Source organism: Festucalex cinctus, chromosome 6 (assembly GCF_051991245.1).
Source record: "Festucalex cinctus isolate MCC-2025b chromosome 6, RoL_Fcin_1.0, whole genome shotgun sequence".
NCBI classification, from domain to species: domain Eukaryota; kingdom Metazoa; phylum Chordata; class Actinopteri; order Syngnathiformes; family Syngnathidae; genus Festucalex; species Festucalex cinctus.
Genome location: NC_135416.1, coordinates 23,869,019 through 23,891,472, shown reverse-complemented (window position 1 = coordinate 23,891,472; position 22,454 = coordinate 23,869,019). Strand labels below are relative to the sequence as shown.

The window sequence follows — 22,454 nt, the reverse complement described above, 5'->3', positions numbered from 1 at the left end:
CCTTTGGTGTCCGCTGCTCTGCTTGAGCTCCCGCCTCCGATGATCAGTGCGGATGGCAAGCGAAATCAATGAGTCCAGGTCGCCGGGTAAGTCCTTTGGAAGCAAGAGTTCCTGCATGGAGGTTGTGAGCCCCTTCAAAAAGTGGTCAAAGAGAGCTGTATCTTTCCAGCCACTCTTGGCTGCTAGAGTTCGGAATCGGATGGCGTAATCATTAACCGATTCTCTGCCTTGTCTGAGATGGCTGAGTTCTCGCGTCTTCTCTCGATCCATGTTGGTTGGATCAAAAACGAGGCGGAGAGCCCTGCTAAACCCGGCTGCGGTTGAGCAAGTCGGGGAGTGCCGTGCCCATTCCGCGGTGGCCCAGTCTCTGGCTCATCCCGTCAGGTGGGAAATCATGAAGGCCACGCGGGAACGGTCTGTGGGAAATGCCTGTGGTGAGAGTTCGAAGTGAATGTCACATTCGGTCAGGAATGCCTGACAATGTCCTGGTTCTCCCGAGTATCGCTCCGGGGAGGCCAGTCTCATTCCAGCCCCGGCCAAGGCTGGAGTCGGGATCGGGGATTCAGCTGCTTCCGGTTTCGTGACGGTTGGCGTGGAGTGTTGCAGGTGGTTCACCAGCTCCTGCACCTGTCCAGCAAGTTCATCTATCCGGATGGCCATGGCTTGCTGGACCTCCTCCAGGTGCGACATGCGAGTCTCTTGGGTCTGCAGCCAGATCTCCAACTTCTCCGCTGGGTCCATGCTGGCCGAAGTGTACTGACACGAAGCGAGGAGGTAGGACTCAGACGCAGAGTGTAAGTTGGCCAACAAGGCTGCAGCTTTAATCCAATGAACTCAAATCGCCTCTCAAGGAGGGAAAAACGGCTGAACAAAAAGAGCTCCAAACGGGAGATACAAAAAAGGGCACTCAAAAACAGGGACAACAAAAGGCGCTCCACAAGGGAGGAAAACCAGGTCAAACTAAAGGCGCAAGACAAGGCAAGGCTAGACATCAAACAAGGACTGTGGTACGAGGACTGAGAGGACGCTTCCATGCACTGAGATATGTGACACTTCGGCAACGAGGAGAGAATTCAGGTGGCTTTTATGTCCGGGTTGATTGGGAACAGGTGGTAGTTATCATGGGCGTGGACCGGTAATCAGTGAGGCCGCAGGAAGGGTAAGTGACCTGGGGTGAGATGAGAGTTAGTACTTTCAAAATAAACCGGGAACCTGACTGTGAAAATAAGAGCATGAACCGCCACTCTGGTGGCGGCGTGACATATATATATATATATATATATATATATATATATATATATATATATATATATATATATATATATATATATATATATATATATATATTAGGGGTGTCACGATTCGCCAACTCCACGATTCGATTTAAATTTCGATTTTGGGGTCACGATTCGATTTTTTTTTCGATTTTTTTTTTTTTTTTTTTTCCCCGCTCCCCCACTTTATAACACAGAGGCAGATGCTTCTGTAGGCTAAGGCTAGTCTATGATCATTGGTTCTATTCATTGTACAGTAAATCTTATTTCAAAAGATCGGCTACATATAGGTGATGCAATTTCCATATTATTTTTGTGTAAATTTATGTAATATATGATAATTGACATTAGGCAGGAATGATCAAATTCGAAGAATTTATTTACAATATAAAGTTAACCGTCTTGTTCTTACTGAAGTGTAAAATAAAAAATAAAAAAACAAAAACAAAAAGTCACAGTGGGTGCCTGCCATCTATTGACTGTTTTTGGTTACAACAGTGTGCTGTGCGTTCCTCTTAAAATAATGTGCAATGTGCAACAACAACAAAAAATATATTGTATCCAAAGTCATGGAACAAATACAGCCTGAACAAACTATATCCCAACATTTACAGTTGCTGGGCATACTGTAGCGTGGTTCAAGTACACTAATTAAATGTTTGAATCCAGCGTTTTCCAAGGCTGCAGGTCTGCTGCTATAAATAGACCTATGGATCTGGCGTTTCGCGCGAGCTGAAGTGTGTGGAAGTTTCACTGTAAATGAGGATGAAATAGTTGGTTGGACCGTTGTTTTCCCACTTCTAGTTGAATTTGATAAATCTAAATCTTTGTGATGCCTGCGTAAATGTCCCGTCATGTTTGTCGTGTTTCCCGTTGTTACGGCTGGCGGCTCGGGCCCGCCGCCGGCTCCGCTCCCCTAGTATGTATGTGTGTGTTTGTGTCGGCTGGTGCCCGTATAATGGTACTTCAGTTTGAATGCGCCAGCGCGACACTCTGATTGGAGGACTGTGCCAGCGCGACACTCCGATTGGACGACTGTGCCAGCGCGACACTCCGATTGGACGACTGTGCCAGCGCGACGCTATTGTGTATCCGTGTATTATACCCCTATTGGTTATTGTTGTTTCTCCTCCGTTCTGTCAGTTCTGTCAAATGCGGTTATTATTTGTTCACCTTCCACTTTCACTCCCTTGTCAAACCCCTGCCTGAAATTTCAATTAAAACTACTCAGATGTTAAAGTCGACCCGTGTTTATCTACTCTATATTTTCTGTTATTGTGTTACTTCCCTTCCCCTTGACGAGCCGGGCGTAACACCGTGGCCGAGTACAGTACGCGCACATAGCATATCTTGCAACTGTGGTCTTTTTATCGACAACGTGAACGTTGTCGACATAACTCACCGGGAACGCAAAATGTTTCCAAACTGGTGACGAGAGAAGCGGGAGCGGCTTGAAGCACCATTGCTGTGTCTGTCCGCGCTTGCCATCATGACTGCAGGAGAAGTCAGCTAACAAGTGCCGTTAGCTAGTAGCTGAATGGCTGCGTCTCATTTGCTTTCCTGGGAGGTGGCGGTGGCGGCGGTGGCGGCGGGCGCGGGGGGGGGGGCATCGAATCGTGTGTCCTCTCTTCTATTTCGATGCTCGAAATCGTGACGTAATTTCGATCGATTTCGATAAAAAATCGAAATCGTGACACCCTTAATATATATATATATATATATATATATAGAACATTGGCTTCATTTATTTGGCAAAACACTTATTTTGCCCATTAAAAAAATTTAACAAAAACATTCTTATCAAGGGCGGCACGGAGGAGTGGTTAGCACGTACGCCTCCCAGTTCTGAGGACTCCGGTTCGAGTCCAGGCTCCGGCCTTCCTCGGTGGAGTTTGCATGTTTAGTTTAGTTTAGTTTATTCATTTTTTCCTTTCGGACACATTACAGTTTACATCAATCTCCCCGTGCCCGCGTGGGTCTTCTCCGGGTGCTCCGGTCTCCTCCCACATTCCAAAGACATGCATGGCAGGTTAATTGGGCGCTCCGAATTGTCCCTAGGTATGCGTGTGAGTGTGGATGGTTGTTCGTCTCTGTGTGCCCTGCGATTGGCTGGCAACCAGTCCAGGGTGTCCCCCGCCTACTGCCCAGAGCCAGCTGAGATAGGTGCCAGCACCCCCCGCGACCCTTGTGAGGAATAAGTGGTCAAGAAAATGGATGGATGGATTCTAATCAAAATGTCAAACATAGCCATTTAGATTTTAGGAACTTTAAGGCATTAATACCTTCTGATTTTACACATGGACCATTTGTAAAATAACATATTGCACATAAAGTTGTGGTCTTAAACCCTAAACGGCCATATTAGATGTGAGTTTTGTTGTTGTTTTTTTTATTTAAATGGGCAGAAGTATTTTACAAAATAAATTAATACAAAGTACAATTTATCTTTTTTTAATTTTTTTTATTTTTTATTTTTTTTGCTGATCCATGACTCAAATCCGTGATCCGATCCGAACCGTGACTTTTGTGATCCAGTGCACAACTAGTAGCTTGCCTACGTGGGTTGAGGAAACAGCTGACCAGGAACGAGCGTATATTTAATAGGCAATGGTTTTGAGATGTTGCGCATGCATATTCAGCATAATTTTGATGCAGCTATATATATATATATATATATATATATATATATATATATATATATATATATATATATATATATATATATATATATATATATATGTATTAGGGCTGTCAAAGTTAAAGCGTTAATAGATTAATTAATCACAGAAAAATGTCGCATTAATCACGTATTAACGCACATTAATCGCACTATTTATTTTTTTCGACCGCACTTGAGCCTTGGACGTAACCGTGGATGGTTACATTGAAGGCTGCGCAGGTCAGTGATTAGGTCAATGCACGACATTTCTTACGCCTGTTGTTCCAAAATGATCGGGGTGACTCCAGTTGGTGTTATGGTAGTGATTCATTGCATGTGCTAACCTTGAGCGCCCTCTTGTGACTTGGGGAAGCAACTGTGAAGAGTGAAAATAAATGGCCGCGAGCACATTGCCACAAAGCCGTCTCAGTCGTGTGTATTAACATAGCCCGCACATATAGCTACCAACACCGTTGGTGTGCTCGGTGGTAAATTTCGCTTTAAAAAACACCCCGTCGGGACTTTAGATAAAACAAAAGTAAATTGCGTTTAATTAATTAATAATTGCTGAATTGCACCCAATTGATATGATGCTTTTACGTTTTGAGCAATACAAGCATGCAGGCAATTGCTTACATGCATTTAATCAATGTTTCCAAATGACATTCAGATAATAAAATGCGTTAATGTCAAAATATTACGGTATTTTGTATTTATTTTATATTACGCGAATACGCAAGTAATTTAGCTGATTAATCGTGATTAATCAAAATAAAAAAGTGTGATTAATCAGATTAAAAATTTTAATCGTTTGACAGCACTAATATATACATATATATATATATATATATATATCCATCCATCCATTTTCTTGACCGCTTATTCCTCACAAGGGTCGCGGGGGCTGCTGGCGCCTATCTCAGCTGGCTCTGGGCAGTAGGCGGGGGACACCCTGGACTGGTTGCCAACCAATCGCATATATATATATATATATATATATATATATATATATATATATATATACGTATCAGTGGCGAGCGGTCATAATAAGCTACTAATGCGGTGCATGCCCAAGCCCTTCAGTAAAATCATGAAAATTTGGTCATAAATTCCTATGTAATTTCTCCTGTTGCCTTGCGGAGAGGTGGAAAGCCGACAGTGGCTAGTTGGCACACACGAACCATCACGATAAACGAGTGTCTCGCGAGAGGAAGCTCGTCTATGTAAGCAAATAAAGTTATGTAAAAACCTGAAAGCCGACAGCTTATTTCGCACATGCGCAATGAGAAATCAAGTTGTGTTAGTTCAGAGGTTGTTTCTGTTCGTGCGCCTTTTAAACGGCAAAAAAGATGGCAGTAAAGCAGCGTATCTGACAACGCGCATGTGCATATTTGGCTTACTTGGCTTGCAGTCAGTGGTTGACTCGACCTCGATGTCTTGGAGGTCTTTGGGCGGTCGTATCTCCCAACATCCTACCGGGGAAATACAGACATCCCCGTATTCATTTCGGCGAGACCTTTCCAACGGTGTATGGCTTGTTGCGTCCACGAGTTTTCGTCCTGGAGATAGAGGGCCGGCGAATGCCAGATTTCATGCCCGAGGAGGCTCCAGCGTTCTCGGCTGTGCTCCGCGGTCGTCCGGCCTGCTCCAGGAATGCTCCAGCGAGAGTATAATTTCAATTGGTCGTCCTACTGAAGTAATCATCACGAAAACAGGGAAGAATTTTGTCCCTCACTTTCAAGCAAGGACATACGAGAAACATCAATGTCTAGCTGGCTGTCCACAGGTTAGCAAACTTTCTTGTGGGTGGAAACCTCTTGTGGCTTTTCTGCGATGTCATTTTTTTTCCTTCTCCCGGGTTGAGCCCACATCATGGGCACGAGCCAGTTCCGAATACTGTAAATTCCAACGTACAGGGTGTACGTATCAACCTGCGTCAGTCCTGAATATTTCCACTTTAATTTTATACCTCACAGCGGTATAAAATAATAATTAAATATTTAATATTGAAATTAATAATAAAAATACCCCAAAATTTTTCATGTGGCTATGAAATAAATGTGAAACATGAGTAGCTCTCTGCTGTTTTGCTTTACAAAAGTTGCATACGGTGGAAAAAAAAGTTGGAGACCCCTGCTGTAGGCTATTACTAAATGGAAACTATTTGTTGGATTTATAATAGCTGCCTGTGAGAAACTGTAAGGATTTAACCTAACCAAATATCGTCATTTTGTACTGACTATGGTGACCGTTTATTGGAATATTAATTGAAATGAATGCAGTCACATTTTCTCTCTACTTACTAAGAGAATTGAATAGCGATGTGATGGCCAAAATGTAACCGTGACACACTAAAAATAAGGCTTTTATCTCTTTGTCTCTCGCTTTGTATGACCTTTTTTGCTCTAATTGGTTGACAGACTCTCACAGCTGCACTCAAGCTTGACAAGTTAAGTAAAGTGTTTCTAATGTCTTCTTTATCTTGTCATGTGACAACAGAACTTGCAGCAAAGTCATGCACATAAACAAAAATAGCTCTTTTTTCCAAGACAAACCTTTATAGTCCCCTGAAACTAATTAGTTTTTAAGCTTTACAACATAAATTAAAATCAGCTGTCTTGTCCGATAAGTCTAAGGCTTGAGTTGTCTAGTCATAGGCTGATCAAGAAGGTCTAGATTATACTGCGTTTGGGGTTGACATAACAAGGTTGATGATGTGTTGTAATATGATTATGCATTCCAAAACAAGACAAGCCAACCGTAGGGAAATAAACAACTTTGACGGGACAGCAGATACTGTAAGTGGTTTGCACTACTACCACACAGCAACACGAGTCTGGGCTGTATTTTCATAGACAGGCGCAAGTGCAGTCAGCGTGAATAATGGCACATCTTCATTTTTGTGTCGGTGTCAGTACCATATTTCGTCATCCTGCAAGATGGCATAGGGGTCACATCATGGCATATAAAATACAGTTACATGATACTTGATTGTTGTGATTGTTGTCAAATGCATGAGTTAATGTTTAAGAATAATAATAAAAAGAAAGTATGGACTCATGGTCAACATCATTTCTGCTTATGCCCTCACATTTCCGGTCCGCTGTTGGTACCAGATGTGATCTGGCTACAATATTTAATGTATGGCTAAAATGTAAAACATTTCTTGATAAAACATATTCCCCTGTTTTCCCTCTTTAAAAAAATAACTACAATCTAATTCTAGGGATGTCACGATAAGGGCAATATCGTGATATCGCGATATTAAAACCACAATATTGTCGTCGTCATGTTCACAATATTTAAAAGGAACACATTTGTTAAAAAAGTCAAGTTGATTTCCATTTGTGCTGTTCTAGCACCCTCTAGTGGCTAGTTTATTAGTGCAATTTAATTTTCATTAGGGATGTTTTGGTCTCCTATGTTTAAAATCTATGCTAATTGTCAGATGAAGGGGAACCTAATTTGCTTGTGAAGCGATCAATGTGTGCTTGCGTTCACAAGTGCCTCAATATTGTTATTAGAGATTGTAGGTGGTTTAAATGCATTGCTGTTATGTACAAAATCACAATATTGTGCTTTTTTTTTTTTTTAGTATGAGCTCTCTTTTTTACAATATTGTGATCTTTTTTTAAATACCGCCAATGCCCCCACAATATCGTGATAATTATCGTATCGTGATGTTTGGATATCGTTACATCCGTATCTAATTCCCAAAGCAACGGAGCAATTTACGCTTCCATCCTGTAGCGTGACATCATCAGCACGTGCGCAGGCCACCAAAGAACCCCGATACAATCTTGCAGGCCGGTCATATCTGGTACCGACACCGGGGCAAGTCTCTGTTTGGGAATTTGGCACACAGCGTGGCACCTCACTTGGCGTTCTGTCTGACCCAAGGCGTTTTGAATTAAATGCCTGCAGTGCACCTGACAATTTGGTGACAGAAGAAAGACCAGAATTTAGACCAGCTAAAAGCAAATCTAAGTTGTAGCACAGGTGATATAACACAATTTTGATGGATTTGATTGAGGCACGGCAGACAGTTTGTGAGCACATGGACAAACGTATGGTTGTGTTGGAGCTTTTTCACAGAACCACACTTTTATCAAGGCTTCCATCAGGTATTTGAAATGTAATTAGCCTCCAATCAGTCATAGCAACACAGTTTTAACTAACTCTGTTTTGGTAGCCGTTAGTCATATGTTTAGCCGAGAATGGATGCCGGAATTCTTTTCTCATTAATTACCGTATTTTCCGCACTATAAGGCGCACCTTATTATAAGGCGCACCTTCAATGTATGACATATTTTCAAACTTTTTCCATATATAAGGCGCTACAGTAGAGGCTGGGGTTACGTTATGCATCCATTAGATGGTGCTGCGCTAAAGGGAATGTCAACCAAAGAGATAGGTCAGTCACACTTTATTAATAGATTACAAACCAGCTTTCTGACACCTCCATTGACTCCCAAAATGAATAAACAGCTGTTTAATTATTTTCTCTGAGGTAAAGTATTAGTATTAGCTAGCGATCCAAGATGGCGGGATCTTCTGCGCATGCGCGTCACCTGATCGTGCAGGGTCACCGATAGCGTCTTGACAGCGAGACCTGTTGCGGCTCAATAATGATCCATATATAAGGCGCACTGGATTATAAGGCGCATGGTCAGCTTTTGAAAAAATTGAAGGCTTTTAGGTGCGCCTTATAGTGCGGAAAATACGGTAATCGTAATGTGCGCATTCAAGTCCTGTCATATATACATCTATCCACCCTCCCTCATTCTGCAGACACATTGTTGAGGCAGATGGCTGTGCAAACTTCAAATTTCAGGCGCTTGACAGCTGGATGAGTTGAGGTGCAGTCATTTATGTAGGAAGGACACATCCTTGGGGAGGGCCAGTATTGATTGCGTATGTGGATCAGGTGGTTTCCCCGAGCCTCTCCTGCTATGTCCTGCCTGTCAGGAAGCTGTTAATCCCCGCGCTGGAGAAACACTCAGATGGTGGTGCTTGGAGGAGATGAGATCAGGGGCGACGGGCTTGAATGCAGGGCAGGGATGGGGACCACCGCCATGATTCTAGCATTCAATGCTGCACCTTAAAGGTATACCAAGATTTAAGTGCCCAGTAATCAATCCGCAAGGGGAGACAGCAGGTATCCTGTGATGCTCTTCCTCCTATACTGTATTATCCATCCATTTATTATCTGAACCGCTTATTCTCACGATGGTCACAGGCGTACTGGAGCCTATCTCAACTGTCTTCAGGCAGGAGACGGGGTACACCCTGAACTGGTTGTCAGCCAATCCTCCTGTATTGTTGTTATCTTTTTGCTTCAAGTTCCAATCATTCCAGAATTTGAAGAAGCATCTTTATGTGCTAATCTGCAAATCTCATTTGGCACCCTTTCAACTTAGTATTGATTCTGAATAATGTTTCATTTGTACATAATATGCATATTGGACCTGATAAATTTCACATTCATTGGTGGCTATAGGGGAAAAAAAAATACTACAGCTCATACAGTACATATTAATCGCCAGCTGTGTTGTCCACTTATTACAAAGTGTCTTTCCCAAAATAGATGCCCCAGTTTTCTCCCTCAGTGGAAAAAAACAAGGCAATTATACTTACTGTCAGTTTGTAGATGCTAATTTTCACACATATATAGTAAATATTTAACTGCTGAATCAACATTTTGTTGTTTATCTTTTGTTGCTAAACAAAACAGCACTATCAATTGAGGCACACAAACAAACTGTCAGAACAATTAAAAAGTGCGATATGTTACCTGCTGCCACTTCAAATTAACATAACTTTTCACCCTAAAGAGCTAAACTATCAAACCTGGTAACATAGTCTGTCATGTTTGCATTTACAACACTGTCACATTTCACCGTAGTGCATGTTTTGTTCTGTTTTTAGCTGGATTACGTTTGCTTTGCTAATTGTCCAACATGTGATGCAGGCACAAACAAAGGGCAAAAACTGACAGACGGGACAGACGCTTTTACACACTTTAAGAATAGGATGCAATCCTTGAACAACAAATGACAAAATCAAAATTGTGCCATTCAACACTTGACCACTATCAAAAGGCAATAGAGACAATGACTGACATCTTCTTGGGGCTTTGGTTGTGCTAGTCACGACAATACTGACCATGGTGTTTAGGTTGAGGGAAACTGAACACTAATTAAGGTTCAAGTCTAGTAGGCCAACTTGGAAATATGCCCAGCAGGCATATGTGTTTATTTTGAAAAAGACAAATATATAAATGTACGAGGTAGTCAGCTCTTAAGGGAAAGAGGAATTGAATATCAACACCTTGATAGACCAAAGTATTAAATTGGTGAGATAATCTAGTCTAAGCGCATGAATCAGACTGACAGAAATAAAAAAAACTCAATTTCAAGTGGATGCAGCTTTCAAAGATTAAAAGTCCCCATTTGCTCGTTTTACATGATGTTTTTTTTCAAGTGGAATTTCAAATTTCTACATCATGCAGCGAGATGAATCCTTTCTTGTGACATGTCACTTTATATTTGGCAACAAGCCGATATGGGCACAGGCACACACGGGTGGTCTAAAACCAATAAAACAAAAATTTGGATGTGTCAATACTTCTGGTTCATGATCGCATCTTATATAACCAATCACAATCGCAAGTTGATTTGCATGATATTCATGTTATAAGCTTATAAGTTTACAAGACGTTACATTCATATTATCCCACTATTATAACTAAAAACATGAGATAACCCCCCCCCCAAAAAAAAAAAAAAAACACATTTCCATGTTGTTCTTATGTTCTTAAAATAAAAATTTTGTCCAGCAGAAAAAAAATATAATTCTGAAGGAGCTACAGGTATACTTGACTCATTGAGTCGTTTTCAGCCATAAAACGAATTAATTTGACTATTAACTTCATTGTTTTTCATGTACAATTTTAAAACACTTTTTTCCACTTGCTGTCGACTGAAAATGACATCACCTGTGCTAAGGAAGTAGGTAATGACCAATCAGAGCTCACCTGTTTTCTAGGTTTGGTCAGCAAGCTGAGCCATGATTGGTCGTTACCTTAGCACACCTTCCTTAGCACAGGTGATGCCATCTTCTGTCGACAGCAAGTGGCAAAATTAGTTTTTAAAGGTATTAATAGTTCATGGAAAAATATTGAGGTTATCACATTAATCGGAGACAAAATATCTTTTTACTGTTGAAAAGGGCTCAATGACTCAAGTATCCCTTTAAGGTAGTATGACACCCTTGGCAAGGGTCCGCAATCGCACTATTTGCATACTGTCATCTATCAGGGCCTTGTGGTGTTAATGAAGTGCAACGAGGTTAAAAATGCGCATGTGGGGGAAGAAGGTGCTGGCACTGGTTGATATACCATTTATCTAGGGATCCAATTTCTAACTACACCCCTGATGCCTGTCACAATTAAGAGTCACAGCCCAACCTATTTTGTGTGTGCTTCCGGCTCTGTGATTCAAGACAGGGCTGTCAGGTTGTTTTAAACAAGCATGAGCTGGGAGGGATATGCTAATAACAAACACTGATGCTTACAAGAAATGGCACCAACCATTTAAATCGGGACGGACAACAACAAACAAACAAACTCACAAATGGAAATGGCACGTAATATATGAAAGTAGGCTGCCCTGTTGAGGCCAGGTCAAGTTGTGTGTTGCAGAGATGGGAGTAAGTCACATATGTGCGAGTCACACGCAAATCTTACGTTTTAGCCATCATGTTTTCAGCAAGTTCCAAGTTACTGTGGTTTAAAACAAAAAATCAAGCAATTCAACTTGGGTCACCAGCAAATTCCACAGTCACATCAAGTCACTGCTTTGTTTAGTCCTGCTACAAACATGAAGATAGGGCTAGCTTTCTCCTGCATGGACTATAGGTAGTTTTACTTTCTGATTTACTTGCTTGATGGTTGTTAGACAACTCTAAAGTCATTTGCGCATTTTGCAGAGTCAAATTCAAATGGCATATTAGTTGTACGCCTTCGGCGTCTATCTCAGAGCAAATTTCCCTGCTCAAGCTACCTCCACGGGCCTCGCTAACAAATGCTGCTGGAGTGTGGTGCTCACGAGCTCAAATTAAACATGTGAGAGGTTCTGGGAGTTGTTTCTATGAGGAAAAAAGATGGTCTGTAAAGCTGAATCCATTTTGATGGTTTTGTTTCACAGTTTTTACAGAAGCATTCTTTTCAAGGATAATTATTAGAAGTCTTTGATTCTATTTATGCTTTTCATTTGATTATTTCACATTAATTCCAAGATTTTAACTCAAGTAAATATTTGTTACAAGCTTTGAAGAAAGTAGAAGCAAAAGTAGAATTAATCGCGACAAATCGCGATTAAAGCGCTACAAGACTTATAACTAATTTTCCAGGATTGGATTAGGCATTGTGAATAAAGAATAAAAGTGCAAATATCTCTGGCATCTTATTCCCTGAATTTTCTTTTAAACTGATTAAGTATCAAAATAAGAACATTCCGTGGTGAATGCCATTATCCTGGTCACGTGATCGTGATGACGTAGCATGTCCGGTTTCAAGTCATTCCGTGTGGGGGTGGGGGCGGTGCGAGGGTGGCCTCTAATAATGTGGACGAAAGTGTGCTTATCACACGACATTTAGCTTAGCCTAGCAGAGTACAAAGTCACCCAGATGTTTACCGTCCACTTCAACTCGCCGGCCGCCTGCATCTGCCAGTTTTATCCAACTTTCGTCTGGAAACAATCTTTGGCGAGTCCTACGTGGCTGTACTGCTTTTGAAAAAGTGCTTCTTTGCTATATAAGCCGTAATTTCTACTTTGATGTCCGCCGTGGGACGCGGAATTCCTCATGAGTTCTGAGTTGTCACTAGCAGCTATGTCATTCAATGTGTAATTCATGCACGCGATGCATCGTGATGATCATGTACACAAAACTGATCTACGTACACAAAACTTGAACTATGTACACATGATCTCCGTACACAAAACGTGTGCTCTACGTACACAAAACCTGATCTACATACACAAAACGTGATCTACATACACAAAGAAGCAGATCTTCAATTACAACAACAACAAAATGTTTTGCGTACATAAAAAGCAATTCTACATTTGCGGATACAACTCACGTGACTTTTGGCAGTGATATTCTGCCGAGCAGTTCTACGTGCTGAAAACCCAAGATCCACACACGCAAAGCTAATAAACTTTACAGCAGGGGGCGCTGTTGAATCTGCGCCGTATTGAGAGAGTTTGGCCAACTCGTTTAAGAACTACTACGCTGTGATTGGTCAACTGCTGGTCACATGACATATGGACGCATTTTGTGATTAATTACACTATATATATATATATATATATATATATATATATATATATATATATATATATATATATATATATATATATATAATGATATTCTTCCTTAATCTAACATCAATGTTTCTTTTTGGTGTCATCTATCCATGTGTTCCTTCCATCACAATGCCACTGCTTATCTTCTCCATGCTCATCAGTATTCTTCCAGCCCGTTTCTCCTCTTTTTGGTACAGAGGCATGCGATCTCTCACTTCTGTAACACATTTCCACAATAGCTTGTTAAAAATAATAATAATAAAAAAGCCTGATTACCAGTCCATCACAGTCCAGTTACGCTCTGGAGTTGGATCCCAAAGACACAGACACAAATAAGATTTTAACTCTTTATTCGCATAACATTGAGATGCTAAGCTTGGGCTGTGGAGGTGCACAGGGAAATAGAGGAATAATCCGACATGTGGGTAACAGGACTGACATGGAATTATCTGATTGGCTGTTGACCAGATAAAGAGATGAAAAATTCCTGACATCACATAGCTTCTGACATCACATAGCGTTTTACCATTTGACACCAGATGATGGTTACATCAGTTCAAAACAGACACTTGACCTCACGGTCATGACCCAAACATAACCCTTGCTTGACCCAAACTTAACCCTGACATGACCCAGTCATGACAAGTCCACTATTGTTATTAATTTCTCATATATAATTGCTCAAGTGAAACACCCTTGTTATAAAGTTTTTAAAACTCGTTTCTTTATTTACAGGTTATCCTGATACTAACCAAGCTATACGACTTTCATATTGGCAGTGTCACTGAGAGCACTCTTTGGAGGTGAGTAACAATTTTAATTTTAATGTTTAAACTCCATCATATCTAAATGTGCAACCAGTGGGATGTTTTCACTTTTACTTTTCCCCAGTACAATGGGCCCAATATGACTCAGTGATATGGTTTGCCTGCCTCTTTTTCTGATTTATTATGGGTTGAATTGAGCACATTCACATTGTGACACACTCACAAAGAAGCAACAGTTGGAATCTCATTTAGTGGAGACTGCAACCCATTTTCAGCATTATGAAACACAATCATCGTATGGATTTCCCTGGGCTAGTTTTGGACAGTTCTTCTCTCCTTTAGCATCATCACCAAGTCAACACAATTGTGCAAAATGATTTTCAGCAATTGTCCACTTGTGAGTGAGTCATGTTAGGTTTTCAGTTCACACATGCTGATAATCGGAGTTGTTGCTGTTGTGGTAAGTGTCCGTTGCAAAGCATTGACTGACTTCATAGCATGAGTCACTAGGTCATGAATGGTGCATTTTGTATTTCTAATTTTGTTGTAACATAACATAACATAACATAACATAACATAACATAACATAACATAACATAACATAACATAACATAACATAACATAACATAGTGACACATTCCTTGTTCCTGGTGTGTATGAGTTTTAGTCTACCTATTTATGTATCTCTTTCTTCACGTGCCTACTTATTTATTTACTGATGTAAAATGTATTTACTTGGAAAAAAAACTTGTACTGCACTCCAAAATGTTTGCTTTGTTCTTGTTTACTGCAAAACTGATATTTATGTTTACGTACGGCACTTTGTATACAGCATTGCATGTTCTTAAAGCGCTTTATAAATAAAGTTGAGTTGAGTTGAGTTGAGTTGAGTTGAGTTAAATGTGTTTGTAGACTGATAAATGGAAAAACAACAACAATGCTGTTTATCCCCATTCACCGTCAAAAATGTCCTTTGTAGATGGTCTGGAGACCTTTTGGGCATTGGATAACCATGTTGTTTTACAGTGGCTATCCATTGTTACAAGCTGTGCAGAAAACATCACCAAAAACATTTGCAGCTTCATTTGTTACAAGGCTAACCTTATTGCATTCAGACACTGACATTCATTTAGCTGAACATTTTAAAACATTAAAAGTACAGTGTAACATCGAGTAATGCCTATGAAAACATCAATTTATCTTTAACAAGAGTATCAAAGTTAGAATTTTTATTCAAACTAAAGATAACTCTGGTCAACAAAAAACACGAATCGTGAAAAGAGTGGAGGAATTGGCGGAGCATGAGAGACATCAACAACAGTAACTTACATCACTAATGACCCAAAACTGGAGGTGTATATGATTACTTGCTGATATTGCCAAGGCTAACTCTTGTTTATACACCTGCATTGATAACGTATGTTGTTCCTGTATGAATCTAAAGATTGTCTGGCTCTTAATTCCGTTTGGACATTTGTTGTAACAGTCAAGGCTACATGATAAGGCTGTATTGTGGCTACAATGAATCTGCTGTCAATACGCAAAATGGGGTTGTGGTCTGGTGCCTGGAGTGCGGCTGGCATGAGCCGCTCTGCTGGGTGAGCTGGTCTTGGTAGCGCTCAGGAGTCCTCTAAACACAACTACAAGTAGCAACAGTGGTGGCTGAGCTGACAAGAATCGAGGCAAAATTGCTTGAAAGCAATAGGCCGAATGCAAGCCGATCTACTCTTCTGGAAGCCACATGTGTGAAAGCTAATCCGAGGTCAGTGAAGACGCTACTGGTGAAAGAGAAAAAATGAGTTTGCCATGGCTGCTCGTCTGGCGGGGTGGGCCTGCTGGTGGCGTCTGAGGACCGATTCACCAATGACTGGGACTAGCCGTAATCTACACACGGACATTCAAGTGGAACTGAGCGAGCAGTGTATGGGATAGTATAGGATAGATGGATAACGATAAAAATCAATGACTATTTTAAATAATGTATATGACTGATGCGTTATAGTAATGGATCGATGGGGACGGGTCTCGAATAAGCCATCGGCTTCTACCCGTCAGTCCTTCTTTCGGAAGTCAATTTTGCAAATAATGTGATGTGATCGATGTAAGCTGTAATGTGTCCGAAAGGAAAAAGTGAATAAACCAAACCAAAGTAGAGAAAAATGGTTGAGCACTTCCTTTAATGGTCAATTCCCATCAATGACGATGCCCACCCATTTCGCTGAGTGCCTCCGTATTTTCCGCATATGCTGTATGATACGGAGACTGGTAAAAATACACGTTATGAGAGACCATCTGTACTTACCCCGATCGACAGACGTAAACCTGCATCAATCGGTGCTTAATATGTATATTTTTCGAGGTTTTGCGCCATTGTGCATCCGCCGAAAGGTAGGCGTCCTCAGCAATGGGAAGTGACGATTAACGGAAGTGCTCTGAAAACCAAAATCATAAATGTTAAGATGAAATAACTTTTGCTTTGAAAGTTCAATAATGTTGCTTTAATCATCCACATTGCAAAAATGAGAGACAGGTTAGAAAGAAGAGTCCAATCAGGTAGCTAAACGATTACTGTTTGTTTTGTTTTTTGTTTTTTAAATATTTTTTTGTTCACATTTGGTGTGTATGTGCGCGTGTGCGTGTGTGTGTGTCACCTTGCAAAAAGAAGCTTTAGCCTCAGCTGCTTTAACTACTTTCATTGCGCTCTTCTTTGCGCTGTGACAGTCCAATTCAATGTGGGAATACTCCTACTTTATTCCGCCTCACTGTCATGTAAGCAGCAGGCCTGTGCACAGATAGACCCCCTAGTGGTACCCCAGCACCTGCCCTTTTTGCCCTGGATGGGAAAAGTAGCCTTATTTAAGGGCTCAAAAAACAACAACTCTGTCATTTATTCCGGCCAGAAAGTGTTCTATAGCTGATGGGGGTTTGTTTGAGTTCTTGCAACTTATAATTATGTATAGTGATATTGGAAGCAAGACATGGCTACTGGCCCAACATTAAAGCAACACCTATAGAAAATACTTGCCTTAATATTTCATACAATAAGCAACAGTGCTACAGCTATGACTGGCGATATGGCTGAAAAACTCAAATAAACTGGTCAGTACAAAGATTAAATAAACATATGATTCAAAAATGTTAATTATTAACGCTAAAATTAAAAATCAATTGCTTAAAGATCAAATTAAACAAACAACTATCAAGATGAAAAATGTCATTCAAAATATCTGGTAGTACAACTATGTTCAAGGAATGTGCATTGTTTTAGTGTACATTGTATTCTAGTAATCTATGTAATCCATGATCCTACAGCAGTGCATCAACCGTGAATGTTTATTTGCAGAAGATGCTACCACAAAACAAATTGTTGATAATAGTTACATCAACCTTCATTCAGTTCAGTTGTCTGTATATATAGTGGACAAATAAGTCTATATACAAAGTTTATACATTATAAGGCTGGCTGATATGGCCCAAAATTCATATCACACTGTCAGTTGCATCCCTTCACCTATCACAATATAAACGTAAGGTTTAAAAAAAAAAAAAAAAGGGGAGGGGGAGTTAATGATATAATAAATTATTAGTTGGTGGTTAGTTTTAAGTAGGGATGGGCGAGTACCAGGCTGATACCAGCCTTTTTTCGAGTACTCGTAACGTCGACGAGTACAAGCGACCGATGCCGGGGGGGGGGGGGGGGGGCTGGGGGGGGGGGGGGGGGGGGCGTCGAGTGAGTCCTCCTTGCCTGTAGCTGGCGCTACCCTGCAGCAGTTTAACACGTTTGGGGTCTCGTAAAAAGTAATGATTTTAGGAGGTATGAGGATTCCGCGTGACACCAGTGTTTTACTGTATCCACTGTAAATGTGTTGCAAAGTGAAATGCTGACAAATGCTGGAAATTGTGCCAATCAGCCTATCTGTCATGTTATGGTTCTGTGGGGGTGGGATTTTGTTTTCTTTTGGTGTTTTTGGTTATTTGTCATGTATTCCTTGTCTCTTCCCTTGTCTCGTTATGTCTATCCATGTCCACCTGAGTGTGTCTTCCCTTCCCAGTGTGGTGACCAATCAGCTCCCCAAGCCTCTTGTATCTTGCGCAGGTGTCTGTTGTTATCTCGTTACCATGTGTATTTAGTTACTCTGCTTTCTTTCAGTTCTTGTTGAGTCATTGTTGCTGTTATCTCATGTTGTCCTTGCCATGCCTTGTTGCCCTCGTGGTTTCGTGACTAGTTTGTTTTTGACCTTTTTAATTTGTATTTTTCCATAGTACCTTGTTTACCTTTTTTTCTGAATTAAATCCCCTTTTTTACTTGCATCCCTGCCTTGCCCTGTTTTTGTTGCCCCTTGCATTTGGGTCCTGCCTCCGACACCCCCCAATCGTTACACTATCAAGTCATTGGCAGAGAAACTTGGTGTAGGGGTACTTATGTTAATTAGCACTCCAGAGACCCAACTGTTTGCATTCGGGCAATAAAAAATCTTTTTCCATGTCCCGTTCAATCTTTCATCAAAGCCTTTTTCTCAGTAAGTGTGGTAACATTGTTTACCTTATTGTTATTCAAAGTAGATAACCAGAAGGGAAACACTTGAGATGAGTTTGAAAAATAAATGAAAAAATCCAACAAAAAGACAAATTATACCTAACGCAGTACTGGTAAACAAAGTGGAAATAATCATTTTGAAATATTTAATCAAAATAAAATATTTGTTACATATTAAAGAATAGCATAACACTTTTCATAATAATACTAACACCTCATTTTAAAATTTAATGTCCATATTACTTAATTGTCTGTTATTTATCAAAATGATAGTTATTTAAAAAATGCCTTTTTATTTATTGAATTTTGACACTTTTGGGCTTCCATAAAGATTCAGGTTGTTTGTTGTTATTCTGGTGGAATTGTAAGCCAAATCACTCCCCTTACTTTAAAAATGAATCTTCACGCATCTTTTACAAATGTATCTTTATATCTAAGAAAGAAATGATGGGAAATTATTCATAGCTGGGAAGAGACAAATTCATTAAAACAGCTTGTCTTCAGAGATGTTCAATCTTTGCAATCGGGCTTCAGGAGTACAATTTTGTATAGATGAAGATTTATCAAAGTTGGCAAACAACTCATTTGCAGATATTTCCATGCAAGTAAATTAACAATACCAACAAGTGTTTAGAAGAGGTGCCAGGTTGTGTGTGGTTCTGCTGCACGCTACTGAGGCTCCTGCTTATAAAAATAATACATTGTTAAATTGCCAGTATGTCCTGCTTGTTTAAACTTGAATCATCCAAACTACCATACAAGAGTGAACGGCAACAGCAAAATATGTTGTTGGCAGAGAAGATTTGGCTGCCACCCACACCCTCAGTTCTGCCGCTCATCCCACAAAACATGTTCAGTGCATATGTGACACCATTTAAAAAGGGTAATTAACAGGCTTTCTAACAAGAGGGATGATTGCAGCAGAACCAATCTACCTCAAGATTTATCCACTTAAAAAAAGAAAAAGAAGTTATTGCAAAAAAAAATTAAATAGTGTCCAAAATGGGGTCCTCTTTATTTAAAGCACTCAGTCAAATGACTTATTTAGAATCACGCTCTACTTTAATATTGAAACAAATGACAGTTGTCTCCTCTGTCTTTAAAGGTAATATTTATTTCATATGCTGTGGTCCCATATTAAAAAACAACAACTTGATTTATATTACAGAGGATTGGGGGCGTTTGACAGCTGAGGGAGTCATCACAACAGTGCACTGTGTCAACAAAGCCAAAGCAACAGAGCGGCACACACCGCTGACATTAATGGTGGCCCCAGGGCCGCCCCTCCCTAAAAGCACTACACGCACTGTGCGAAGGACCGTATCCTCCATAGGGGGCCCGATTTTTGCACCAGGGCACGCATTTGCCCATATGCACAGTGAATGCTCAATTGGTGCACACGTGCTGCATTGCTCATTACAGGATGTAGTTGGCTGCTCGGTTTACATGAATGACACAAAAAATACTTTCATTAAAAATGGTTTTATTAATGGCCCACTATGTTGAAAATGCTCATTTTCAACCATAAACACAATGACTTGTGAAGTCATGTAGTTCAAGTCAAAGTCAAGTCGTAACAAGAGCACCTGGGCACGGTTGTTCAAAACTCGGTGATAGCTTTAACTGTCATGTCTGGGTTAAAGGGATAGTTCGGATTTTTTGACATGAACCTCTATTTCATCCTCACCTCCAGTGTGTGCGGTCATCACTGACTTACCCCTGACAGCGTTCTGTGACACGAGTTCTGGTCCGATGTTGGTCAAGAGGACAGTAGTCCGGCAAGTTGGTTTGGGTCACGGAAATAAAACGTTTTTCTTCAAAAAACCAATGAGATTGATTGACTGTCTATTTAAGGGTCTGAGAATTGTGTGTGTTTTGCCGGATTATTGTACACCTGTTCCTGTGTACAGCGTCTCTGAGTTTCTGCCTCTTGATGTGAATAAATAGATACAATCTTATTTCACAAAAACTCCTAAATTACTTCACCCATTGATTGTTTAACGTATTCTTCGTCAGCAGAAAACTTCTGGCTTCTTTTTTTTGGGCGAGTGCCAGGGGTCATTTGGATAGTATCCATTGCTTTCACCGACCCAGAAGTAAACAAAAAGAGGAATTGTGGGATATAATGGTGCTAACCAGCGACGTAAACGACACGGTTAACTTTGACGGTGCTGTTGACTAACCATGTTTTATAACAACACATCTATAGCGGCCGGTTAATTAACGGCGGGTTAAGAATTTAACCGGCGGTTAGGGGTTAAACAGTGGTTAAAATAACCGAGAAATTGAACAAACGGGCCCAGATGGAAGTAAAGTTGCACTTTAAAACCAAGAGCACCATCGAGAGGAGTAAAAAAAATATTTCTCTCTCTCTCTCTCTCTCTCTCTCACACACACACACATCCCCCATAATTTGCTTGCTTCAAGCCATTTGTCACGCATTATTGAAGAGTATTGTAAAAAAACAAAACACAAAAAAAATAAAACATTGTCTATGTAAACAACAAAATGTTCACCCAAACCATGTATTTATTTTTTTTATTCTAAAGTTTCAAGAGTTCACTTGCTTAAATAATGTGAAACGTCAAAGACGGGCTAATGGAAATTGATGTTGTAGTAAATGTAACATTTTTAAATGGAGGCATCACATCATACAAACGGTCCATACAACAAGACTGTACTCACAAGCATATATTTATTGCTCTACGAGGACAACAAATATTAAAGAGACAAAATGTGGTAGGCTAACGACACTGCAGGGGCATCCTCTTCTTCTAATCTCTCTCTCTCTTCAAATAGATCGCTATAAAAATCAGTCATTTAATTAACACATTATTTGTTGTGCTATGCTCAATGTGTAACAATGATCTATTGACATCTACAACATTGCTTTGGTTGCAATATGTTTTGGAACAAAAGTCACTTCGGCCATCAAATCTGAGGTCATGTAGGTGCGAACCTAAATGGGAAGTGAACACTGAATTGAATGGAACAGAAAGAGAAGGATCTTGCTGCGTGTTATCACTCCATGTCTGCTACTCTGCTCTGCAGTCTGAATGGGGTCACTTACAGGTGAAGAGGAACATCCTCTAAAATTGCATCATTTTGCTAGGCATGCTCACAGACGATGTGGTATTTTACAGGTCAGTGCCTCTAATAAGTATCCAACTCTGAGACGGCCACCTGATATCTGTGACCTTTGGCAATTGGACTTGCTATTTCCCTTCATTCCTCACCATCATGACCTAAACTCAACAGGGCATCTTATAAAAAGTGCTACTCTTAAGAGAGCTGCTGATTGATTGATGTGATTTCAAACCCTTAAAAGGTTTTTAAAAGAAGCTCTTCCCTGTGACCAGATGAAACATAAATTCCTTTAAATAACACACTAGCTTTACCAACTTTCCGGACCCCTCTAGCCACTATTTTTCGAAATTGTATCTAGCACCAAATGTGGATGTCAGAAACGTGATGTGGTGTGGTGACCCCTGTTGGAAAAAGCCAATAAATAACACTCTTACTCTGACCAAATTGGGGCCTTCCTCTCAGCTTAAAAATGTTTTGATATAAATTGACAGACTGAGATGTTGACTTCAACCCAGGGCGTTCCTAAAACAACATGGTACCCTTGTCATATATTTACATTCTTACTGATGAAATCTGTATTTAGAGCATCTCCCACACTTATTTTATACTTATTGGTACAACCGGCGGTCACACAGTTGTAGTTTTGCTGTAGAGGAAGAAAATCATGTGGAAAGTATGCTGTAGAAAAGTCAACTTACTGTAAGTGTGGCAACGCAAGATGGCCGCCGCCGGCTTCACTTTTCGCTACAGCATAAGCA

At 40.4% G+C, this 22,454-nt stretch overlaps 1 protein-coding gene across 1 annotated transcript in view; it reads left to right on the top strand.

Annotated features, from left to right (window-relative positions):
* LOC144020369 (uncharacterized) overlaps positions 1-22,454 on the top strand; it is a 260,558-nt gene that overhangs the window by 127,090 nt on the left and 111,014 nt on the right. The window contains exon 2 of the mRNA XM_077523754.1: positions 14,041-14,108. Coding sequence (XP_077379880.1) covers positions 14,041-14,108 — 68 coding nt within the window. The remainder of the gene's footprint in view (positions 1-14,040; positions 14,109-22,454) is intronic.